Source organism: Solanum verrucosum, unplaced genomic scaffold, assembly GCF_900185275.1.
Source record: "Solanum verrucosum unplaced genomic scaffold, falcon-dt-bn FXZP01000062.1, whole genome shotgun sequence".
Lineage (NCBI taxonomy): Eukaryota > Viridiplantae > Streptophyta > Magnoliopsida > Solanales > Solanaceae > Solanum > Solanum verrucosum.
In genome coordinates this window covers 5,619,611-5,645,617 of record NW_026020477.1, presented here as the reverse complement: position 1 = coordinate 5,645,617, position 26,007 = coordinate 5,619,611, and the positions used below count along the sequence as shown (strand labels likewise).

The 26,007-nt window shown below is 34.2% G+C and overlaps 1 protein-coding gene across 1 annotated transcript; it reads left to right on the top strand.

Annotated features, from left to right (window-relative positions):
* The first annotated feature begins 7,730 nt into the window (after positions 1 to 7,730).
* LOC125809415 (agamous-like MADS-box protein MADS1) lies at positions 7,731 to 8,897 on the top strand. Its single transcript, XM_049489061.1, has 3 exons — positions 7,731 to 8,043; positions 8,110 to 8,646; positions 8,728 to 8,897. Exons 1-3 carry the CDS (start codon positions 7,731 to 7,733, stop codon positions 8,895 to 8,897), a joined length of 1,020 nt encoding a protein of 339 aa, XP_049345018.1.
* The last annotated feature ends 17,110 nt before the right edge of the window (positions 8,898 to 26,007 follow it).

Genomic DNA, 26,007 nt, shown 5'->3' with positions numbered 1-26,007 from the left:
GCTCCTGTCTTGTTTGTTAAGAAGAAGAAGGGTAGTATGAGGACTGGTGATTTTATCTTAAGCCATAAATGAGTGGATTGATACCGGAATGAGATATCTTTAGTAGGGGTAGATAATTGGGTTCAGAGACACGTGATTTCATTGTTTTGTTGTGGCTATGGTAATAGTGTCATGGGTCCATCATATGGGTCAAAATTTACCCAAAAAGACTTTGAGAAAAGAGTGTGCGAACATTAGCTTGAGTGTGATGACAAGTGCTTGGTTTTGTTTTTGAGTCTAGTAATGAGTACGATTGAAATTTTAGCGAAATGTATGGTAAGATCGATGGAGATGCGATCAATGATAAACGGAGATCCATGAATTCATAAAAACCTTTAAGGTACAAACTAATGTTGATAGAGAAAGGGATTGTGTTATATGGTGGAAATTACAATTCAGATTTTTCATTGTGAGTCTACATTCGTGGTGATGTATTTTGTCAAGGTATGAATTGGAAAGGTGAGAAATGATCAATTGTATCCGGTATTGAGCATTTGAAAGGACTTACACCTGGGTTGAGTCGTAAGTTTACTACTATTGTTTGTTAAAGTACCTAAGAAAGGTTTTATTTAAAAGTGTTGGTTTATAATAAGGTAAATGGTCGGAGTGTTTATGATGGTTGTTAGTATTGTGAGTATGATTCACTAGCTATGCTCTCGTGTGTTTTCACTTTTGTGGGTGGATCCCTAGTGGTGGATTAGGGGTACCAAATCCTGTGATGTTCTCTAGGTTGAGTGGGAAGATTGGGAAGATTTGGTTATTTCGAATGACATATTTGGTGGTCTTGAGTTGTTAAAATATTTCAGTGGTTATACATGTACCACCTTGTTTATGAGAATTTACAGAAGAGCTACCATGTGTATTTGTGGTTGTCCGGCAATCTTAATATTCCTCTAGTCGTCGAGGTCATGTATCGATTATGTGTGGTTAAATGTGGGGATCTTTGGGTCCAATTCTATTGTTATTAAAAGGTAATATATAATTACTAAATCTAGCATTTCGATAGTGTTGTTGGAGGGGTTGTATGCTTGGACATTCCCTCGATGAGTATCTGATGTCTGAAGACCAAAATTTTATAACTTAAACTTATGGGAAATTGGGTTGTGAGATGGAGATCTCGATAAGAACTGTGATTGTTTTGGGTAGTATGAGTGTGTGTTGGTTGATTCAGGTTCACTTCTAATTGTAGCGAGTATTGATTTAGAATGTTATCATGCTTATGTGAGAAAGGATTAATCCTGATGATTGTGTCAAGATCCTTGATAACATGTGGCAGATGTGTGTACAATCAACTTTGGTGGTTGTTGGGAATCTTTTGTTGATTAGTTAAGTTTACATACAACAATATTTATCACTCGAGTGTTGAGATGACTTCATTGAGGCATTGTATGGGAGAATGTGTAAGTGTTCAATTAGTTGGTTTGAGGTTGAAGACGTGAAACCTTTGAGAGTTGATTTGGTGAAAGATGTTCAGGGTAAGGTGAGAAGTATCCAATCTAAGCTTCTAGCAGCTCAGAGTCGACAAAAAAAGTATGTGGGACAAGTATCCCCAATTGTTCGTCGATTCAGGTATTACTTCATTCCTTCCTTATCCTATTTTCCTAAGTTTTGTCACTCGGAGACGAGTGATGGGTAAATTGGTATCTATTGTAACGACATGTTCCCGTCGTTATAGAAAAGCCAATGGGAGAAAATTTGGGGCCGAAAATCTTTTTTGTAGTATCTTGAAATTTACCAACCTAGTCCAGATTTGGACGAAATCGGAGTCTTTGAGGTGTAGGGAAATCTGGTAACAATCGGGTGAAGTATTTGTGATTTTGATTTCATGAGGGGATAGATAACTCGTTAAGGAATCCGTACGACTTTACGAAATTGAATTCGGGTGAGTAGAACTCCCGAAATCGATCTTGGTGTAAAGGGTATTTTCTGAGCATCGTGGGTTAGAGGTGTTTTGTGAAATGAGAATTTTGGAATTCTTGAATTAGCTCTCTAGTTCGAAAATGCCGCCTGGCGCCGCTTGAGCGGGGCCGCTGTGACGGGGTGGTGGCCCTTGTGGCGGGCTCGACGCGAATTAAAGTCGTTAATAAACCCCTAAACGACCTCATTATACATTTTTCAACTTTTAGAGCTAAGGAACGAACCCCAGGGGACTCCTACTCATTTTTCACCATTCTTGAGGCTAAATGTAAGCTTTTCACTCCCTGAATTTGTTTTTCGATCTGTAGAACGTAATAGAATGGGTGAATATTAACGGGGGAGGGTTTTGTTATAGATTCTATGGTGGAAACAACCCTAATTTGGATAGTTGGGATCATGGGTTTGATCCAGGGTTCATAGAATTGTTAGTAATCCGGGTAATTAATGATTGTCTATTGATTCCCGTATTATATTGATTATTTGTAGACCAAGAACAAGTGGAACGAATCTGGAAAGGGAAGGATCAAGTTTCTTAAGGTTTCAAGCTTGTTTCGAGGTAGGTGATGGTTGTGATTCTATGATTGTGTGATGTATGTTTGTTCTTGCTTCATTATGATACATGTATGTATGCGAATGTTGCATTATTGATCACACTTGTTCTAAATGAGGATAATTGAATAATTGTATGCCATGAATCACCTTTTGTTGTATGATTGTGAGAATATACATTGTGATTGTGATTGTGGTTTGTTGAATGGGCGGGTGTCACGATCCAACACACTAACTGGGATCGATTGCCACGTTCTGACATAAATATGGGATCGGTTGCCACGTTTCGACATAAATATGGGATCGGCTGCCACGTTTCGGCACACTAACTTGGATCGGGTACCACAAACTGGTATGCTAATAGTTTGGGTTTGGGTTCCATGAGAGGACCATTGAATTGGGTTCCATGAGAGGACCATTGAATTGGGTTCCGTGAGAGGACCATTGAATTGTGTTGTGTATCTACTTGTGATGAGTTCGTTCATATCTAATGATGATTGATATTGGAAGACAGTATGTTGCTCTAAATTGATATAACTGTGAGAATCGTGAAGTTGTTCATTGTTCGTATATGTTGATGATATTGTATATGTTCGATATGTGCATGTGATTATACTGTTGTATTGACTAATGTATGTTACACTTAATGAGATAGCCGTGTGATCCTACCAGTACACTGTGGTTGTGTACGATATTGCACTTGCTCTTTCTTTGTTGAGTACAGGGCATCTTAAGGTGGCTATTGATAGACCTCAGCTAGGTGACTATTGAGCGTGACCGGATTCAAGGGTGAGCCAGCTCTTTCAGGCTGTCATGGATCTCTCTTGTTTAAGTCCATTCTTTTCGGACTCAGACTATTGGTTTAAGGTGTTGTTTAGTTTCGGGGTTGTACCACTTGTTCTTAGACTTGTCGTTCATAAAGTTTTGGTACAATGACTTTCAGGTTCTAGGGGTTCAATTTCCGCATTAGTTTGGTTAATTAATTGTTTAAAAACCTTTGGACTTTATGGGGACTCCATTTTTATTGTCATTTAAACATGCTTCTGTATCTTTAAATGCATAGTTTTTGGTTAAGTTGTTTAGTCTGGTTTGTAGTAATGGTTCTCCCACAAAAGGGTTAGTGTGGGTGTCAATCATGATGGTCTGGGTCGTGCCACCGATGTGGCACCTTTCTTTGGCTAGAATTGCCAATTACTCTTTTTTAATCAATTTTTTGGATTTTTTCCCTTAATTTGTTCTTTAAAAAAAATAAATCAGAAAATAGGTACACTTAACTTTTCTCGTTCTTCATTATTACTACATATTTATATCTTCCTAATATTTCTCTTTCTCCCACTTTTATCTTCCGTTTTTATTCAAAATAATTATGCTTTTAAAAATTTCAGAAAATAACTACACTTACATTTTCTCTTTCCTCATTAATATTATACTATTTATGTCTTTCCAAGATTCCTTCTTTTGCCTTCTTTATTTAATTTAAAACATTTATAAATATAATTGTAACTAAAATATTACAAATGTAATTGTTATTTATAAATATATAGATAAATAAATAAAATCAGATATAAGCAAAGTTATTTTTATCTCTCTTTTTTCTCCTTTTTGGATTTTTATTCTTTATTTTTACAATTAATTAATTTAAAAAATTCATCTTTATAACGCACACCTCTACTTATTTATAAAGGATAGTCTTAATTATATTAATAAAATACTCATAACTATCTAATCTTCCATATTTATAACTTTCATTATTTAATTTTGCATATGTTAAAAGATGGGAGAAGAAATTTTTACTTATTTTATTTTTTATAATTAAAAATATATTTATTCAATTCAATCAATTTTTCACCTCCCTCCATAATTACCTTCTTTATTAGAGATTTTAATATATATATTCATGCATTCATTCACATTCAATTTTTATAATTCTTAATTAATTTTATTAATGTGGAGTAATAATATATTAAAAGATGGGAGATGAAAAGACAAAAACTAACTATGCATATATGTATCAACCATTTTAGTTTAGTTGTTCTTGAGAAATGCTCCAACATAATTATCAATGTATTTTAATTTTTGTATATAGTAGCAATTCATCTAATGAGATGATGTATTGATGAATATTTATCTTAATTACGCTTATTTATATGTGTTTTATTCTCAGTCAATTTCTTTATACGCTGAGATTTCTAATCTTATTGGTTGAAAGTTTTATATTTTTACTTCATTACAATTTTTTGCTCAACATTTGTTAAATTTTAATGATTCGTGCTATGTCATCTATATCGAGAAGCATGGTACATATAATGAATTTCTTCTAAGGTAAATTTATGCACTCAATTTTTAAATTCATAAAATAAATTCTGCTCCTATTTTATTTCAATTTCTATTATGATGTATATTTTCTTAGATTAAATTTGTTCAAGAATATGATTAGTGATTGATATTGTGTAACTTTGAAAACTATTATGAAGTTTATGACTGAAAAATATAGGTAAAAGTTAATTTCATAACAAGAAATTAAAATGAAAATAAGAACTCTCCTATTACAAATATATATAGGTTATTTTTTGTCTTTTCATCTCTCATCTGTTAATACATTATTACTTCACATCAATAAATTAATTAAGAATTATACAAATTGAAGGTGGATGAATACATGAATATATATATTAAAATGTCCTAATAAAGAAAGCAATTATAGTAGAAGGTGAAAAGTTGATTGAATTGAATAAATATTTTTTCATCTATATTGAGAAGCTTGGTACATATACCAGATTTCTTCTAAGATAATTTTATGGACTCAATTTTTAAATTCATAAAAATAAACTTTGTTCCTATTTGATTTGAGTATTATATGAACCCTTTTGTGTTACCTTTATTTGCGCCGCTATTATATAAATTGGCAGCATCGATGTCAGAATGGGGCATTTTTGTATGCAGGTGGAAGCGTTTCATAGTTTATTTTTTAAGTCTGATTAGTTGCTACTCAGTCGTTCTAACCTACTAAGTACATGTGGATTGTATTCACCCCTACTTTTGTTATCTTTTAATACAAATCCTAGTCAGGGTGATCTTCGTAGCGCATGATCAAATCTAACAATTTCTTCTCATTCGGATTTGTGGTGAGATCTTGTTTATTAGATCGCCATTGGCCTCCATCTTTCATTTACCGTCTTTAATCTCCTTTCGAAGACTTGAGATGTATTTCAGAATCTAGAAATGTACTAGATGCAGGTTTTGGGAACTTTTTGTTGTTTTCATATTGGTTGTGGCCTTACTTCCCTTTGAATGTTTCGTATGGGTTATTTCTTTCGGCTTACACATCATTTTTGAGGTTCTCGGGATGTGTGTCATCATGGCCTCGACTTTTGGGTTTTGACAAAAGTCAACCTCTGAAGTCCATCCCACGGGTGGCATCTTTGGTCCATGAAACTTTGTACAGGTCATAAATGCCTTTCGTAAAAGTACTTTCTACATACTTCAACAAACTTTTTGCATCTTTCCTAGTTTAGTTGAGTTATACACTTCCGAGGCGTTACATGTACGACATCCCATGGTTTCCATTTAAAAAATAAAAGCCTTTTTTTTTCTTATTTATTCCTCCATAGTGATTGCATTTTAGAGAAAAAAATTCTTATTTTTCTTTTTACTTTCTTCAGAGGGTACGACATCCCTTGATTGTCATTCTAGAAAATCAAATTCTCGTTTTCATGTCTTCACGGGGTATGACTTTCTTGGTTGCATTTTAGAAAAAACCCTATTTTTTATGTCTTCACGAAAATGAGCAAATCATAGTTCATAAATAAGATAACTAAATATCTTAGGACGGTGCATTAATAGACGACATATCTTCATGATTCTTTTAGAAATAAATGTTTGGAATTTAATGGTAATATAGACTTCCAAGTACACAATTTTATAAAAAGTAATATAAATCAACAATATATAGTAGTAATTAGCAAAAAAAAAACAAACTTATGAGTCAAATTTCTTACATTTTAAAAAAAATAAAATCACAACTAGAAAGTTGAAATCCTACTTCTTGGAGAATTTGAAATTTCAAATTGAAGTTGAAAATTTTTGTTCACATTTCATAAACAAACAATAACTTGTCAAGTGTATCCCACAAAGTGAAGTTCAGATAGGATAAAGTGTATGTTGATCTCACCTCTCTCTCATAGAAAGAGAGGTTGCTTCCGATAAACTTTTTGCTCAAGATCAAATAGTCCAAACATTTCGCAAAAGAAGTAACAGAAGTACAAGAAATATTAGTCAATAACAAAAACAACAGATAGTAACATAACCAAAACTACAATACAATAATACAAGAATAAAGGTACAAGGAATTATCAACATATAGTAATAAAATTAAAAGGACAAGAAACTACAAAAGTAATACTACGAATGCTAACATGAATAGACAACAAGACAACACACTGCTACCTTCTAACCTTCTAGCCTAATCCATGTCCCCCACATACCCTCCTATTTTAAGGTCATGTCGGTAAATTGAAGTTGTGACATGCATGTCTTTTTTAATCACTTTTCACCAATATTTTTTCGGTCTACCTCTGCTCCTTCTGAAACCATCCATAGGCAAATATATACTAATAAATAAACATGAAAATACGTGATTTATTAATTCAACAACTTAGGATATTTTGATGCATTATTATTAATTATGTTTCGGTTATTTTGTAAAATTGTATAAGAGTTGAAGAAGTTTTGATAATTTTTCAAATTTTGAGATTTCTATATTTATGAGAAAAAAATAATAACTTAAGAAAGCCAAATTAAAATGTTAACTTCAAAGGGCCAAGTACCTCACACACAAAATCAAATAATACTAGGAGTACTAAGTATTTTTATAAACTGATCAGTAATTCCTATAAAATAGGGTAAGAAAAGCGGTGGAAGGACAAATATTCTTATAAAATAATTAGTATAGTTTCTAAAAACAGGCAACCACGCGTCAAACTTCTTATATATATATTTATAGCAACAGACTTGTACAAGACGTATTAATTCACTCCTGGTAATTGTTTTTTCTTTTCCATATTTCATTGCTATTCTCATACAACTAAATCACATTAGTTAATTGTGAAGCTTTGATTCATCTGCTATTCTTGAAGTTTTATGAATTAAATACAGTGTCTGTTTTCTTTATTCTTCTAGTATTTAATTACATGTATGCATGTGTATTTTCTTGAAGTGCAGATAAAATGGGAAGATCAAAAATCAAAGTGGAATTTTTTCAAGATCACAAGAAGAGGAAGTCAACTTTCGTGAATCGGAAAGCTGGCTTAGTCAAGAAAATCTCGGAACTCTCAATACTTTGTGACATCAAAGCATGCATGATCATATATGAAGGAAATAATCATCAAATGTGGCCGAATGATTCAAATGAAGTTAAAGAGCTGATAAATCTCTACAAAACCCAACCATTCGAAGGCCGAAGTAAAAGGGGTAAGACCTTGTCCAACTATTTTGAAGATGATCAAAAGAAAAGGGCTGAGGTCAAAGTAGAAAAGGATCGTCCCACTTGGGATTCAAGATTTGACTATTTCGAAAATGATGAAAAGAAAAAGGCTGAGATCAAAGTAGAAAAGGATCCCACCACTTGGGATTCAAGATTTGACTATTTCGAAAATGATGAAAAGAAAAAGGCTGAGATCAAAGTAGAAAAGTATCCCACTTGGAATTCAAGATTTGACTATTTATCCCAAAAAGAATTGCAAAATCTTGCTGAAGTTGTTGAGAAAAGGATGGAAAAGGCAAAAGGAAAAATCGAATTGTTGAAGAGCATGAATGTTCATATTGGAAGTTCCTCACTTTCTCATCAACAAATATGGGACTTCCCTGAGCTCATGAACAACAACAACTTGATGAACCATACTACTGTGTTGCCTATTTCTAATGTGAATTCTTTCACCGATCACAACAACTTCTTCCAATCAAATATTCCAATTAGTGGTGTGAATTCAATGGGAGCAGGGATGGATAATGGGCTTCTTACTATCGAGGATTATCAATTTTGCAATGCTAATTATTCTATGATGAATGATGCTGAAAACTGGTCGGCAAATGATGGAATTGGTTCAAGTTCGACAATGCAGCCTATGGCAAATAATGGAATTGGTTCAAGTTCAACAAGGCATCCTATGGTAAATAATGGAGTTGATTCAAGTTCAATAATGCATCCTATGGAAAATAATGGAGTTGGTTCAAGTTCGACAATGCAGCCTATGGGGAATAATGGGATTGATTCAACTTCGACAATGCAACTTATGGAGAATGGAATTGGTTCAAGTTCGACAGTGCAGCCTATAGATCAGTACCCTTTCATATACACCAACTCTACTCATGATATGTCTTATGGATTCGTGTAGATTTTATTTTTGATCATCAGTATAGTTAGCAGTTCCTCTTTTGTTTACTTTGAAGCTGTTGGATCAGAGTAAACAAACTAGGAACTGGCTTTTTTGTTAGATCAAATATTAAGTTTGGTGCTTCTCTTTTGTGATGATACATATTTGTTCACTTATACTTGTTCGTATTAGACTTTGCACGCCCTTTTACCATAAACACTGCCTAGTTTCAAAGGATGTTACACAGAAGATTCACTTCCAACATGAATGTGATAATGGACTAACTATACCGCAGATGAAATATGACAAGGTAATCTAGATATTACAACAATAAACGAAAAGTGTAAGAAGTTATACAACAACAGTGCATTGTATAACAACTTCAAAACAATCGTGCATTGTCTAACAACTTCCAATTATTTCAATGTAAGTTAAAATTCAATGTCATATATCAGAAAACTTAGTCAATAGAAGCATAGATATAAGAAAACTTTCATATCTATGCTTTTATGAAACATAGATGCTAAGATGAAACATAGATGCTAGTAGTGGAGAACTTCATTTACTTTGGAGGAATTCATTCCAGCTGAAAGTAGGAGCTGTATTACTTAGTCTCGCTTTATAAAAAGAAGATATCATGAATGAACTTCTATGAAATGATTTCATGGGATTCAGCCAATTGTCTTGATCGTGGAATATCATTGAGCAATAGAGAACCTGATCAGATCCGATGCAAACAATATCCACTTAGAGCGAGCCTTTACTTAGTGTAAAGTGCACTCACTCAGCAGGGAAATGGGAACAGCAGCTTAATGTTCAGATGTTGAATAACAACAGTGGCTTTAATGTTCAGATTTTAAATAAGAACAGATCAAGAAAATGGTGCACGTATTATACTGCACTTAAAGAGATTCAGGTATCTATCAACATATAAAGAGAGCATAGTTTTTCACATCTATATATTTTATGGAGCCTAAAAGCTTGAACTCCAACATTAAAGTGAATATGCTCATTCCGATCCCAAGTAAAACTGTAGATACTCTGCATTGCAGAACAAGAAAGCAACTTAACTCTAAGATATCTTTGTCTAATCAGTGTATACCTAAGGAAATTCAGAAGAAAAAAAAAGAGCGAAACTGGAGAAATATATAAATTAATATGCATAAAAAAGGATCAGATGAACAAACTTAAGCATTGAAAGTAGTCTTCATTTAATAAACCGTTGGTAACATTTGCAGGTTACCGGCCATTTCGTCATCCAAAATACGACCTAGGATTTTGAAAAAATCACATACTAAAATGCTAATCCCAAAAATCAAATTTATGTACATTGGTCGGTAGAATTCAATAGTGAGCAAATTCATAATCTCAGTATTCCAAACTCCTCAAAATCATTGAAAAGGGAACTTCAAAAACCAGCATAATACTACTTCTGTATGGGAATAGACACATACAATATACTTAAGTGTTTTCACTTTGGGGCTGCAGGAACACGAATTGAAAGTATATTTTGAATTAACCTGAAAAATCGATTGTAACAGAGCTGATTGGAAGAAGTCGTATGTGAATTCTTTGCTTGTCCATCTTCTCTTAGAGAAGTTGACAGTACGATTGGGGATCACCTCTCTCATTCATATTTCTAATAAGTTATCTTGTGCCACAAGCAATTCATGCTCACAAAGGTTGAAATTGTACATATTTGAATTGGATCATATGACCCATCTAAATTTACTTTGACCTCGGCTAAAAATTGGTTTAGATCCCAATTTGACTTGTTTAATCTCAATAATTTTAATATATTATTATTTATTTTTTATGATCATAATTTGAATTTCAACTCAAAATAATAATAATAATAATAATAATAAATAAAAATAAAAGTTACAAATGTATAGATGAATCATAAAAGATATAAAATAGATTGTAATTCATACTTTCAATATGGGAACATACATTACAACAATGCAAATAAAGAATTTTAAAACGGATTAAAATTGGAGATTACATTTGGCTGAACTGAAAATTCTCTTAAAATGGATTGAGATTGACCCAATTCAAATTATTTTGAGTTCAACTCATAAATCCTTAGCGAAATACTTATATTTTTGGCTTATTATAACATTCCTAACTAAGACTAGTTAATTATATCATACGTAAGAAGATAACTATTAAAAATAGGAAAAGAAGGCATCTGGCAATAACTCTGATTCTAATTGATCATAAATCCATCGACAACCTTAGTATTTCACGAAGTTATTTTTTAAAATATTGATAATAATCAGGAGGTTTATTAACAAATAGTTTTGATTGGATTACACAAAAAATCCAACAAAAAAGGAGATCATAAATTATTAATCTCAAAATATTCTTCAGCAACACATATAAATAATGCTTTGAGAATCTGTCACACCTAGCATTTATAAGTCTTTGGATTAGCTTTTCAAAGTACCATAAAGAATTTCACATGTGTGATTAGTCATATATAAATAGATAATTCACGATTATTCACTCAACAATAACATAGTGTGTGAGTATTTATTCCCCTAAGGCATTCACTCACATAAATATATCATTACCTAAGTATTTTGGACTATTCTCTTTTGGTATCGCACCTATGTCGATACAAACATAGGTGTAGGTGTGGGTGTAGATATGGAATCCGTACCGAATCAGATCAACTAATTTTTAGTACTTTGACTAAAATTAATGGAGAAATTAGGACAAATATAATAATTTTTGTTATCAAAACATTGTATACCTTGTTATAATTTTTTTTATGTAAGTTCCTTTCCTAATATCTCTATATATGATTCTCTTCTTGATCAATATTTTCTACTGAGAACTATACCTTCTTAGTTTTCCACTTAATGTCTCATAATTTAAACATATAACTCTATTTTTAGATATTTAAATTATTTTTAGTTGAATCCCCACGCTCGTATTCATACATGGATATATACCCCAAATTTTAAAATTGAAATCATGAAAGATCCAACCTCTTGATCCACACACGTATTAATTAAATATCCGAACCTGAATCTGAGTAGCTTAGATCATTATAACTACTTCCTTAAAGAAGATCATTTAAGTCCCTAACATCTATCCTTTGGAATATTGTAAAAATATAAGCTAACTTAATTCTCATATTTAAACGGACAAACACCAAAAGTTTAGAACTTTGATAAAATTCCATGAATTCCCACCCTTTTTTTAAACAAAAATTAGGTTCTACGACAAATTCATGTTTATTTTACAAATTCAAGAATCACCCATTGTTAATAATGCCTTTCAATAGGCTACAAAATTTCAATTAACCCTCAAATTATAGTAATTAATCAAGGGACTTACCTCGTGAAGATTCCCTAAAACTCCTTTCAATATTGTAAAAATATAAGCTAGCTTAATTCTCATATTTAAACGGCCAGCACCAAAGTTTAGAACTTTGATAAAATTCCATGAATTCCCACCTTTTTTAAAACAAAAATTAGGGTTCTAACACAAATTCATGTTTATTTTACAAATTCAAGAATCACATATTGCTAATAACGTCTTTCAATAGGCTACAAAATTTCAATTAACCCTCAAACTATAGTAATTACCTCGTGAAAATTCCCTAAAATCCCTTTCAATATTGTTCTTAAATTTGACTGCTGAAATCTAAGGATAAGAATGATCTTTCTAGCGTTAGTCCTTGTTAATTCGATATAACAATTATGAAAATTGAGTAATAACTCACCTTAGTTGATTAGGGAAAGCTCTAGGTTGTTTTCTCTCTCAAAAGTCAGTCAAAACAAAGTGAAATGGTAAATCCGACTAAAACATTTTTTTTGTTTTTCTGCAGTTTTAGACCTACGATTAGGGGTGTTCGTGGTTCGGTCATTGATTAAAACCAAAACCAAATCAATCTAGTCGGTTTTTTTAATTTCTAAGACCTAACCAAATCAAACGAAAAAAAAAACAGTCGGTTTGGTTATTGTCAGTTTGGTTCAGTTTTTCTGGTTTATTTAGTTGGAAAGTAATAGGTTTTTGAGGATGTACATATCTTGATAGACACAAACACCTAGTACATGAACAATCCATAGAAAAGTTATTGTCGGTTCAATTAAGCAATTAAACAATACTAGAGTTATCATTACACGAACAAAGTGATTCAATTAAGAGAAAGTGATGGGACTATTTTATGTGAAGTAGGGTAGGTAAAGACTATAATGGATTTTGATGGACTTAAACTTAGGATTGTTATAGTTTGGCTAAAGGTTGTTCTTGAGAAAATGGTAAAGTTAAACACTAAAGTTAATTAAAATTTAACAAAATATTTATATTTTATTTATGAATAATATACAAATAATTATAAAATTTAAATATCTAATTTATCGGTTTGATTTGGTTATTTTTGCGGTTATTTTTGTCACGCCCCGAGCCTACACCCTAGGCGGGACTGACACTCGAGAACCATTACTAGCCCCAAGAGAACCCTTGGCCTGACTTACTTACTCAGCGAAAGACTTAACTCATGAAGAAAAAATACTTTTAAAGTAAACTGAACTGCTCAATAAACACTTAGAATGTATCAAGATAACATTCACTGGCCAAAAGTGGCAACTCAAGTCTCAACCATTAAAACAGGAAATAGAAACTCAGTAACTAACATCTGACTGTCTATGAAGCCTCTAAACAACTGAGGTAGGTGTTGGGACAAGACCCACGACATCCTAATGAACTAGTAATAAAACTGAAAGCAATAAAAGGGATCCTCCGGAAGCAAGGAGGCTTACCACAAACTCTGAATGCTCAACTGGATCAACAATGCGCTAGATGTTGATCCTAGTTACCTGTGTCTGCATTATAATAACATACATGTCAAATTGCATCAGTACATTGAATGTACGAGTATGCGAGGGAAATTCTAAAACAAGATATAAGCTTGAAAGGAACTGAAGAACTTACCTGGCTCAACTCAACTCAACATAACTGAACTCATTTCAATATAAAGAATTTTTTAAAAAGCAAGTGAAATATAAATAAAAGCTGTTTAAAACATGATGTCAACTTTGTGTGTATGCAAAGATACATCTAACAATGAAATGTCTATAGAAATACAAATAACTGTGTATATAAAAATACAATTTCTTCTATGGGAGTTTCTCTAACCAACAACCATCACGTAAGAGCTATTGTGATGATACAACATTTTGCCTCATGCTGCCAGGGCCGTCCTATACCATGCCGAGGGTATAGAACCTGAACTACTAAGTGGATCCACTAGTCTATGCTAAAAAGCACTAAGGAATCATCTAAAAAATATGACCCTTTTCTATCCATGATGGCTACATGGTTTATGGCGGCTCGGAGTTCTCTGAACTCTCCCTCATATCGGTGCTCAATACTACTCCCAAAATATACTAGCTCTTTATGTTTTAAAAACATAACTTCTTTCTGTGGTTTGAGATAATTGCTAAAAACTTAGCTCAGAGGCTATCTTGGAAATGTCAGTTTCCTCTCTTGCTTAATTGTGAAAGCATTTACTCTTTACTGAAAACTAGCTAAAATGATCTTTTTGAAATCAAAGTTTCCTTTCTTGCTCAAATGTGAAAACATTTACTCTTTAACTGAAAACTAGCTCAAAGGCTCTTTTGGAAATCAAAATTTCCTTACTTGTTTAAATGTGAAAATATTTTGAACTCTTTGGGAATACATAGTCCCTATATACTTTTGAAGAAATGAACTTCAAACTTTACTCTTTACTCAACTCAAAACTCAAGTCTTAAAACAAAGTTAACACATTTGTAAAAGATTTTTGGTAAACTTTATGAACTCTTCTTGACTTGACTCTAAACTTCTCTTGACTTGACTCTTAATTTTCCTTGAATTGAATTATGGATTCAAGGATTGTGATTTGTGATAGGAAAGATCTCATGATGTTTAGGAATGATTTAAATAGTTAAACAAGAGAAAAGATCAAGAAATCACTGCCTGAAAGCTAGTCCGCGACGCGGAAATGTATTTAAATTTTTGGTCACGAAATCAATTTTGAGGCAGAACGGTCTGTGACTGCTCCACAACGCGAGGGTAAATTTTCAAATCTGAGGAGACGCGGAGCTGGTACCTAGATTTGCCCAACTTGTTCCTTCTTTGTTTTTTAGCCCCAATTCGCCTAATTTTGATTCTTTTTCTCCATATCTCTTTAGATTCAGGTACCCACAACATATACACAAGAATCTAACTCAAAGCAACTCTAATAATCAATCTTAAACTCTTAAGAACTCCTCAATCTCATCCTAAATTCAAGAACGAAAGCAATTCAAGAAATACAACTCAAGAACATCAAATTCTCAATCTTTTTAGGACGAAATTACACTGAATAAACATGTTTGGCACGTGGGTGAATGAACCCAACGCTATGTGAACTCACATACCTCGTCGGGATCACCCCTTAACGAAATCCACAAGCGATTCATAAAGATCTTGATGATTCTTTCATCCTTTCCTCTTTTCTCCTCTTTTTTTCTCTTTCCTCAAAACCCTAACTCTTTCTCCAAAAGCGTAAACTGACTAAGATCATTTTAGACCCCAATTAATTACCCAAAAACGAAATAAAATAATTGTGTAAGGAAAAGACCATAATGCCCCTCTAAATTCCGGATTGGACATTTCCTTATTTGAACAACCCAACTTCCAATGGGCATATCTCCCTCATACGAACTCGGAATCGCACAAACTAGGTGGCGTTGGAAATATTGTTCCAAGATCTTTCATATGATATCTGGAAACACACCCACATCCTGAGCTAAAAGTTATGGTCGTTTGAAGTTGACCAAAAACTCAACTTTAACACACTTAGAATTTTCCAGAATTTTTTTTATACTTTACAAAAATGACTATTTCCTCTTTTTAATTTCTTTCTAGTTCTTTCTAGTTACAGGGTGTTAAAATATCTCCCCCTTGGGAACATTCGTCCTCGAATGAGCTTACTCTTAGTAGGCTAAGGATGTACTATTAATCATTCAGTTCAAACACAGAACAAGCAATTGCAAATACAACATGCAATCTCGATTAAAGAGTACTAAGAAGAGAATTAGTACCTTGGTCTGGAATTTCTCCGGATTTGAAGAGATGTGGATATCTCTTCTTCATATCTTCCTCAGCTTCCAAGTAGCTTCCTCAACAAATTGGTTCCTCCAAAGAACTTTGACTAATGCTACCTTTTTTGTTCTCAACTTGAGAACTTGGCGATCTAGAATCTGAAGTGGAATCTCCTCATAAGATAAGCTACCCTTGATTCCAATATCTTTAGTTGGTATGATCAATGAAGGATTGCCCATACACTTTTCCAACATGGAGATGTGGAACACCGGATGGACTGCTGTTAATTCTTGTGGTAGGTCTAACTCATAAGCTACATTACCAACCCTTTTTGATATTCTATAAGGGCGAATATACTGGGGACTAAGCTTCCCCTTCTTACTAAATCTCATAACACCCTTCATGGGTGAAACTTTCAAGTATACCCAATCATCTACTTCAAACTCTAACTCCATTCTCCTACCATCAGTGTAGGATTTCTGACGACTCTGCGCTGTTTTCAATCTCTCTTGAATAACTTTCACTTTCTCCATAGCTTGATGAACTAAGTGTGATCCTATCAACCCTGTTTCACCAACTTCAAACCATCCAATAGGAGATCTGCATCTTATCCCATAAAGAGCCTCATATGGAGCCATTTGGATGCTAGCATGGTAATTATTGTTGTAAGCAACTCAATGAGAGGTAGGTGATCATCCCAATTACCCTTGAAATCAATCACACAATCCACCTTGATACCTCAAAACACTATCCCCCCCTTGTTCAAAAGCCATCACTTTTTGCTTATGAACACTTGCCTTTAATTCAAGCAATAAAGGATCTTGGTTTTGCTTATCTTTTACTTCTGACACTAATGATGATTCAGCCCCAATCATCACCACTACTCCTCCTTCTATGGAATCCATTAATCGAACTCTCAAGTCTATGCACCTCTGTTGCTAACTCTTTCTTATCTTCCTCAAAATGTGCGGTACTATCCATAAATAACTTGCTCAAGGCACAACAACAACATTAGCCATACATGGGTGATAAAGAATACTCATGCATAATCCTTGAGTAATTCTAACCTCCTCATCTGTCTAAGATTAAGCTTTTTCTTACTAAACACATACTGAAGACTCTTGTGATCGGTGAATACATCCACATGAACACCATCAAGATAATGCCGCCCCATTTTCAAAGCAATTACTGCGGCAGCCAATTCTAGATCATGGGTTGGGTAATTCTTCTCATGAACTTTCAATTGTCTGGAGGCATAAGCTATAACCTTGTCATTCTGCATTAATACACAACCCAAACCAACTCTAGATACATCACAATACACCACAAAACCTTGAGTACCTTCCGGTAAGGTCAAAACTAGGGGAGTAGTCAACCTCTTCTTCAATTCCTGAAAGCTTTTCTCATAAGCTTCAGACCATTGAAACTTAACTGTTTTCTGAGTCACTTGGTCAAAGGAAATGAAATAGATGAGAACCCTTCGACGAACCTTCTATAATATCCAGCCAAACCCAAGAAACTCCTAATATCAGTTGGAGATATGGGTCTAGGCCAATTCTGCACTACCTCTATCTTCTGAGTATCAACTCTAATTCCATCACCAGAAACTATGTGGCCCAACAATGTCACAGACTCAAGCCAAAACTCACATTTAGAGAACGTGGCATATAACTCTTTATCTTTCAAAGTTTGAAAAACTATTCTGAGATGGCTAGCATGATCTTCCTCATTCCTCGAATAGATTAATATGTTATCAATGAACACGGTAATAAACATTCTAAATAAGGCTTGAATACTCTATTCATAAGGTCCATGAATGTTGCAGGCGTATGGTCAAACCAAAGGACATGACCAGAAACTCATAATGACCATAACGGGTCATGAATGCTGTCTTTGGAATACCACATTCCTTTACCCTCAACTGATGGTAGCCTGATCTGAGATCTATCTTCGAGAAACACGAAGCACCCTGAAGCTGATCGAAAAGGTCATCAATTATCAGAAGATGATTCTTATTCTAGATGGTAACCTTGTTCAACTGACGATAATCGGGAACCATCTTTCTTTCTCACAAATGGGACCGGAGCGCCCCAAGGTGAGATACTTGGTCTAATGAAACTTTTCTCTAAAAGATCTTTCAATTACTCTTTAAGCTCTTTCAACTCTGCTGGTGCCATTCTATATAGCGGAATAGATATGGGACGAGTATCTGGAAGAATATCTATACCGAAAACTATTTCTCTCTCAGGAAGGACTCCGGGAAGATCACCAGGAAAGACTTCTGGAAACTCTCTTATTACTGAAACTGACTGAATATGAGGTATCTCAACACTAGAGTCATTGGCTCGGACTAAGTGATAGACACACCCCTTGGAAACTAACTTTCTCGCCTTAAGGTATGAAATAAAATGACTTTTAGGCACTGATAAACTGCTTTTCAACTCTATAACTAGTTCACTGGAAACTGGAACTTGACTACTCGAGTTCTACAATCTATTGATGCATAACAGGCATGAAGCCAGTCCATACCTAGAATGACATCAAAACCTACCATGTCTAACTCAACTAAATCAGCCATGGTACTCTTGTGATTGACGAAAATGGAACAATCACGATAGACTCTTTCTGCTAGAATTGACTCACCATCAGGTGTAGAAACACTGAAGGCTCAAGAAGTTACTTAGGAAAAACTTCAAAATGAAGACTTAGATCATACCAGTGACAACATCTAGCGAATCCTCTTACTCTCGACGACTAGCGATAGCATAAATATGGTTTCCTTCTTCGCCTGCCCTTGAAGTAGCTCATTTAGATGCAGCTCTGTCTAGTGGAGCAACTGAAGATGACTAGGCTCTATTGCCCCCATTACCATTACTCTGCCTGTTCTTAGGACACTCTCTCATAAAATGACCGTTCTGGCCACACTTGAAGCAACCAGTGGAGCCATCACGATACACCCTTGAGTGGCTCCTACCACACATAGCACATGCAGGAATATTAGTACCCCATTGTGACTTACTACCTTGCGAATGCGCAGGTCAAGCTATGAAGTTCTGAGAATTTTGACTATTGTACTCACATTTGTTTCTTGGTGCAGGTGCACTAGCAGATGATGGAGCAGGTCCTCTCTGCTTATGTTGGAAAGAAGACCGGTTCACATTACTCTTTTGCTGCCCAAATTCATTCCCTGATGTCTTAGCCTTTTTATTCTTAAACTCTTCTCTATCCTTCAGCTTGTCCTCCTCAACTCGTTGCACATGGATTATCAGCCTTGCTATACACATGTCACTTATTAGCATAGCTGCCTTACTTTCCTTATTTGACAAACGAGTCAACCCAACAACGAATAAACTTTCCTGCTCCGCATGTTGGCAACCATCTCTTTTCTTTTCTTGGCTCACAGGGAAAGAAACGCCCCATGAAAGCATTCCCAAAATAGTCTAACTCACAATCGGTTACGCGCAAGCACGAGTTAGAAAGAAACTTTTTAGAGATAAAACTCTAACACACAAAATGAGTATGAAAGAAGTGAGGAATTTCCTAAAATGTTGCAGCCTCCTAATTATAGATGTGGCGCGCTTCACATCGATAACTAGGACTCTACAGACACGACTTCATAAACTACCTAAGACTCTTGAACTCTGGGCTCTGATACCAAGTTTGTCACATTTGAGCCTACACCCTGGGCGGGACTGGCACTCGAGAACCATTGCTGGCCCCAAGAGAACCCTTGACCTGACTTACTTACTCAGCCGAAGACTTAACTCATGAAAAAAAAATACTTTTAAAGTAAACTGAACTGCTCAATATACACTTAGAATGTATCAAGATAACATTCACTGGCCAAAAGTGGCAACTCAAGTCTCAACCATTAAAAAAGGAAATAGAAACTCAATAACTAACAACTGACTGTCTATGAAGCCTTTAAACACCTGAGGTAGGTGTCGGGACAAGACCCATGACATCCTAATAAACTAGTAATAAAACAGAAAGCAATAAAAGGGATCTTTCGGAAGCAAGGAGGCTCACCACAAGACTCTGAGTGCTCAACTGGATCAATGATGTGCTGGATGTTGATCCTGGTTACCTGTGTTGACATCATAATAAGATGCAGGCCAAATGGAATCAGTACATTGAATGTACGAGTATGCGTGGGGAATTCTAAAACAAGACATAAGCTTGAAAGGAACTGAAGAACTTACCTGGCTCAACTCAACTCAACATAACTGAACTCATTTCAATATAAAGCAGTTTAAAAACAAGTGCAATATAAAGAAAAGTTGTTTAAAAGATGATGTCAACTCTGTGTGTATGCAAAGATAGATATAACTCTGAAATGTATGTAGAAATACAAATAACTGTGTATATAAAAATACATTTTCTTTTGTGGGAGTTTCCCTAACCGACAACCATCACATAAGAGCTATTGTGATGATACAACATTTTGCCTCATGCTGCCAGGGTCGTCCTATACCTTGCTGAGGGTATAGAACCTGAACTACTAAGTGGATGCACTAGTCTATGCTAAAATGCACTAAGGAATCATTTAAAAAGTATGACCTTTTTCTACCCATGATGGCTACATGGTTTATGGCAGCTCGGAGTTCTCTGAACTCTCCCCCATATCGGTGCTCAATACTACTCTAAAAATATACAAGCTCTTTATGTTTTAAAAACATAACTTCTTTCTGTGGTTTGAGATGATTTCTCAAAACTTTGCTCAAAAGCTTTCTTGGAAATCTCAGTTTCCTCTCTTGCTTAATTGTGAAAGAATTTACTCTTTACTGAAAACTAGCTCAAAGGATCTTTTGGAAATCAAAGTTTCCTTTCTTGATCAAATGTGAAAACATTTACTCTTTAACTGAAAACTAGCTCAAAGGCTCTTTTGGAAATCAAAGTTTCCTTACTAGTTTAAATGTGAAAACATTTTAAACTCTTTGGGAATACATAATTCCCATATAGTTTTGAAGAAATGAACTTCAAACTTTACTCTTTACTCAACTCAAAACTCAAGTCTTAATACAAAGTTAAAACATTTGTAAAAGACTTTTGGAAAACTTTATGAACTCTTGACTTGACTCTTCACTTCTCTTGATTTGACTCTTAACTTTTCTTGAATTGAATTATGGATTCAAGGATTGTGATTTGTCATAGGAAAGATTTCATGATGTTTAGGAATGATTTTAGATAGCAAAACATGAGAAAAGATCAAGAAATCACTGCCTGAAGCTGGTCCGTGACGCTGAGATGTATTTAAATTTTTGGTCACGAAATCAATTTTGAGGCAGAAACAGTCCGTGACTGCTCCTCGACACGAGGAAAATTTTTCAAATCTGAGGAACAGGTCCGCGACGCGGACCTGGTACCCATATTTGCCCGACTTTTTCCTTCTTCATTTTCTAGCCCCAATTCACCTAATTTCGATTTTATTTCTCCATATCTCTTTAAATTCAGGTACCCACAACATATACACAATAATCTAACTCAAAGCAACTCTAATAATCTATCTTAAACTCTCAAGAACTCCTCAATCTCATCCTAAATTCAAGAACGGAAGCAATTCAAGAAATACAACTCAAGAACATCAAATTCTCAATCTTTTTAGGACGAAATTACACTGAATAAAACATGTTTGGTGCGTGGGTGAACGAATCCAATGCTATGTGAATTCACATACCTCGTAGGGATCACCCCTTGACAAAATCCATAAGCCATTCGTGAAGATCTTGACGATTCTTGCTTTCTTTCCTCCTTTCTCCTCTTCTTTCTTTTTTTCCAAAAGCGTAAACAGACTAAGATCATTTTAGACCCCAATTAATTACCCAAAAGCGAAATAAAATAATTGGGTAAGGAAAAGACCATAATGCCCCTCTAAAATCCGGATTGGACATTTCCTTATTTGAACAACCTAACTTCCAATGGGCATATCTCCCTCATACGAACTCGGAATCGCGCAAACTCGGTGGTGTTGGAAAGATTGTTCCAAGATGTTTGCTACGATATCTGGAAACACACCTAAATCATCTTGAGCTAGAAGTTATGGTCATTTGAACTTGACCAAAACCTCAACTTTAACACACTTAATTTTCCAGAATTTTTTTATACTTTACAAAAATGACTATTTCCTCTTTTTAATTTCTTTCTAGTTCTTTCTAGTTATGGGGTGTTACAGGTTTTTAGTAGAACCAAAACCAAACCAAATAGTACTGATTATCAAAATTTAAAACCAAACAAAACCAAATATCTATTTTTTAATCGATTTGATTCAGATTGTGCTTCAGTTTGATTTTTTTAACCATAACCATGAACAAAACCCTACCTAATACCATTTTATAAAATTAGCATATTGGACATACGATCCGTATGTCAACTTTGGAACCTTAAATAATGATATATATAAATATATATATATATTTGATATATGCATTATATATTGTTTGTTGATCATGTATGACCTTATGTGTCCTCTATATGTCAATTCAACAAAATTTCAACAACAATGATCTTTGTACTTCCATCCACAATCCAATATATATGTAACACATCAAAAATTTGAAGTTGAATTGGAAAGGAAAAGTTGCATTTTTGGCACTGAGGCAGTATTCTACGAAAGCCATCTACAGACCGTAGGAAGGCAGTCATAGAATTGGGTTGAGTTTTGAAAAATATCAAGTCTTTGATACTTGACCTACGGAGGACAGGACAGATCATAAGGGGTCTATAGATCGTAGAATGGATCCGTAGAAGTGATCCAGACTTAGTTAAATTTGGACTTGAACTAGGGGTCTACATGTTGGCTCTACGAGTCGTAGAATGGACGATGAACCATAGAATGGTTTTGTGGAAGTTGGTTGGATTTTTAAGTCCCAACAATGGTTCTATGAATATCTACGGACCATAGGTCCAAACTAACAACAATTCGTGAAACTGTGTTCAAGTCAGAATTAGTGAAATTGTGTTCAAGTCAGTGGAGTCAAGATTGATTATTGACATTCCACAAAAGCTCTCCATCAATTTTCGCCTTACCCTAGAGTTGAGAAGTCACAAACTCAACCTCATGATGTTGCACAATGTCCAACTTATGCAGCCTCTCATAACAGTCCAGAATGAACTCAAAAGCATCCTCACTCTTAGAATTATGGTCACAAATAAGAGATTCATTCGTTTAGGAGTTGAATTGATCAAATTAATTCAAAGTCTAAAGGATATGAACAAATAACTCTTTAGGAATTAACAATTTTTATGAAATTTCCTAGATTGTAGCTGATTCAGAAATTGAACTGAAGGAATAATTGAAGTGCTACAACTAACTTCTAAATAAAATACTCCCAAAACTCCTTTTTTAGAGAAATTATACCTCTTTAGCCACAAAATATTTAATTCATCGATTAATCACATTTGTGAATTTTCTAAGCCGCTTAACACCTTATTTAGGAAATAACCAGAACCTTTGTTCACTAATTTTCAAACATAAAGGTTAATTTAATAACTTTCAAAAATGATTTTCTAATTTTTCAAAAATAATCTTCACAAATAGCGAAGTTATGAGACCTTTTTAACCAAGAATAAAATCAGATGGTAACAAATGAAATTATAAGAAAATTGGATCAACTAGACCTAATGAAGTGTGCTTAAAAGAAACTTAAATAACTTGCTCTAGCTTATGCTAAGGAGAAAATAAAAGAGGATAATAAACATCATTGTTTCATCTGATCTTTGGAAAGAAGAAAGAGATGTAACAAGTAAAAAAGATCCAAATAAAGTAAAAACATAATACATGCCCTTTTATAAAAATCTCATATTTCATGAATAAGTTACCAAAACTCAAATGTGAAAAAAGGAATCTAGATAACATATTAAAGTTAACAAGAATCATTATATAAGGTAGTGGTGTCAAAAATGAGCTCAACAATAGGTACTTCGCCTAATTCGCCCGTAGTTTTAAGGGTTGAGCTCAAGATAATTTGAATCGGGTTCAATCTCAACCCATTCAAGCCTTAACCCATTTTAATAGAATCCTCAATTGAGCTAAATTTAATCTCCAATTTAACCCGTTTTAGGACTCTTAATTTGCATTGAGGTAATGTATGTTCCAATAATGAAGGTATGAATATTAAATCATTTTGATCATATTAAAAAAATGGTCATATTCTAGAGAGCTTCTCTCTAAAAAGTTTCTCCAATTTCACAACTTCTTTGTTCTTGCTTATCAATCTTCATCTCTAATCGAAGTTGTTGTGATCTCAGCGGCCAGGTTAATCCGTTGAAATTGTCAATCTTTACCTTGGCTTATATTCCTTAATCGGGTAAGTTCCTCTTGAATCACCCGATTGATTGCATCATTTTTGTGCTCTGTAAGCAAGTCTCTAGTCAAATTATGATTGGTACAATGTATGCACCGCCGGTGGGTGGACAATTTCGACCAACTGGAGATATTCCCTGCCCTAACAATGACCAATTTTCTTATGCAGATGTTATTTCTATGGCCTCAAAGAAGACGAGGCTTCAAGTTAAGCCTCAGGAAATATATAAAGGAAAATCAATTGCTTTCTTTACTCCACAAGAAGAGGAGGAATCAGCCAAAGATTGCAGATTTACTATAGTCGAGAAGTTCTCACATGGCAAACCAGTTATCGATGATATAAGGCGAGACTTCTCAGTTAGATTTCCTTTTAAAGGTACGGTTAAGATTGGCCATTACAATTCTAAACACATTTTGTTGGATCTTAAGACTACTTGAACATATACTCAAGAAGAAGTACTCCCTCCGTTTCACAAAGAATGGTCTAGTTTGATTTGGTACAGAGTTTAAGAAAACAAAGAAGACTTTTGAATCTTGTAGTCCTAAATTAAAGTTATGTCAAATGTACAAAATTGCCTTTTAATCTTGTGGCCTTAAACATGCCACGTGGAAAGCTGAAATTAAAATGTTATCAAAAAAAGAAAGAGGTCATTCTTTTTGAAACTGACTAAAAAGGAAAGGAGGTCATTCTTTTTGAAACGGAGAGAGTATCTAGTTTCTAGGATGTCTAATAAGGATGGTTACTTAGACCATAGATTTTAATCTGGAAGAGGAAACGTCATTAGCACCGATATGAATTACTTTGCCATGCCTCAAATGACATTATTTTAATTGGGATGCTTTGCTGCCGATTACATCCATCATTGGTACTCTTCTAAAGATCGACAAAGCCACAAATGCTAAAACTAGACCAAATTCTACTAAAGTAATGGTAGAGATTGATTTGGCTGTACAAATGAGGAAGTCTATTTGGGTTGGAATTAAAGAGGAAGATGGTAAAGAAATATGAGGCTTTTGGAAGGAGATTGAATACAATGTTGTTCGAGATTATTGTTTTTCTTGCAAACATCAAGGTCATATTGAAGATGTATGCTTAGCATATGGGAAGAAAGATCCTACCAAGAGAGTTGGCATTAATGCTACCGAAAATATTGCTTCTTCTTGCAATACTCGTAATGGCGAATTCAATTATCATAAGGAGGGGGATAAGGTAATTCATGATGATGTTGCTATTGTCGGTAATCTTAAACAGAAAAATATGATTGGTGTTAACAATTCCAAGCATGCTGAAATTTTGTTGACAAAAGATGTTGTATTGTCCACTACGGCTGGAAAATCAAAGCAGAAGCAGGTGGATCAATTTGATAAAAATCTTAAGCAGCATGAAAATCAACAAAATTTCTTCTATCATAAGAACTTTAAGTACAATAATTTTTTGACTAGACAAAGAATTCAACAAGGCATTAAGGCTAAGTTGAACAAGAAAAATGTGATGAAGTGGGCTGCAAGACCACCTAAGGACAACAATCTACAATAGAAATTGTCACAGGCTAAAGATGTTATTCATGATTTCTTACGAAGTTCTAATGTTATAGATGTGGATACTGGTATCATTGATGGTGGTAAAGAGCTTGAGTTGGAAGTTGGTAAAGTGCAATTTGAAGTTCATCTTCCAGCAGTTAAGCCTATTACAACTTCCAATTCCTTTAAGCATCTTGAAGAGTTTGACAAAGATATGGAGGTATG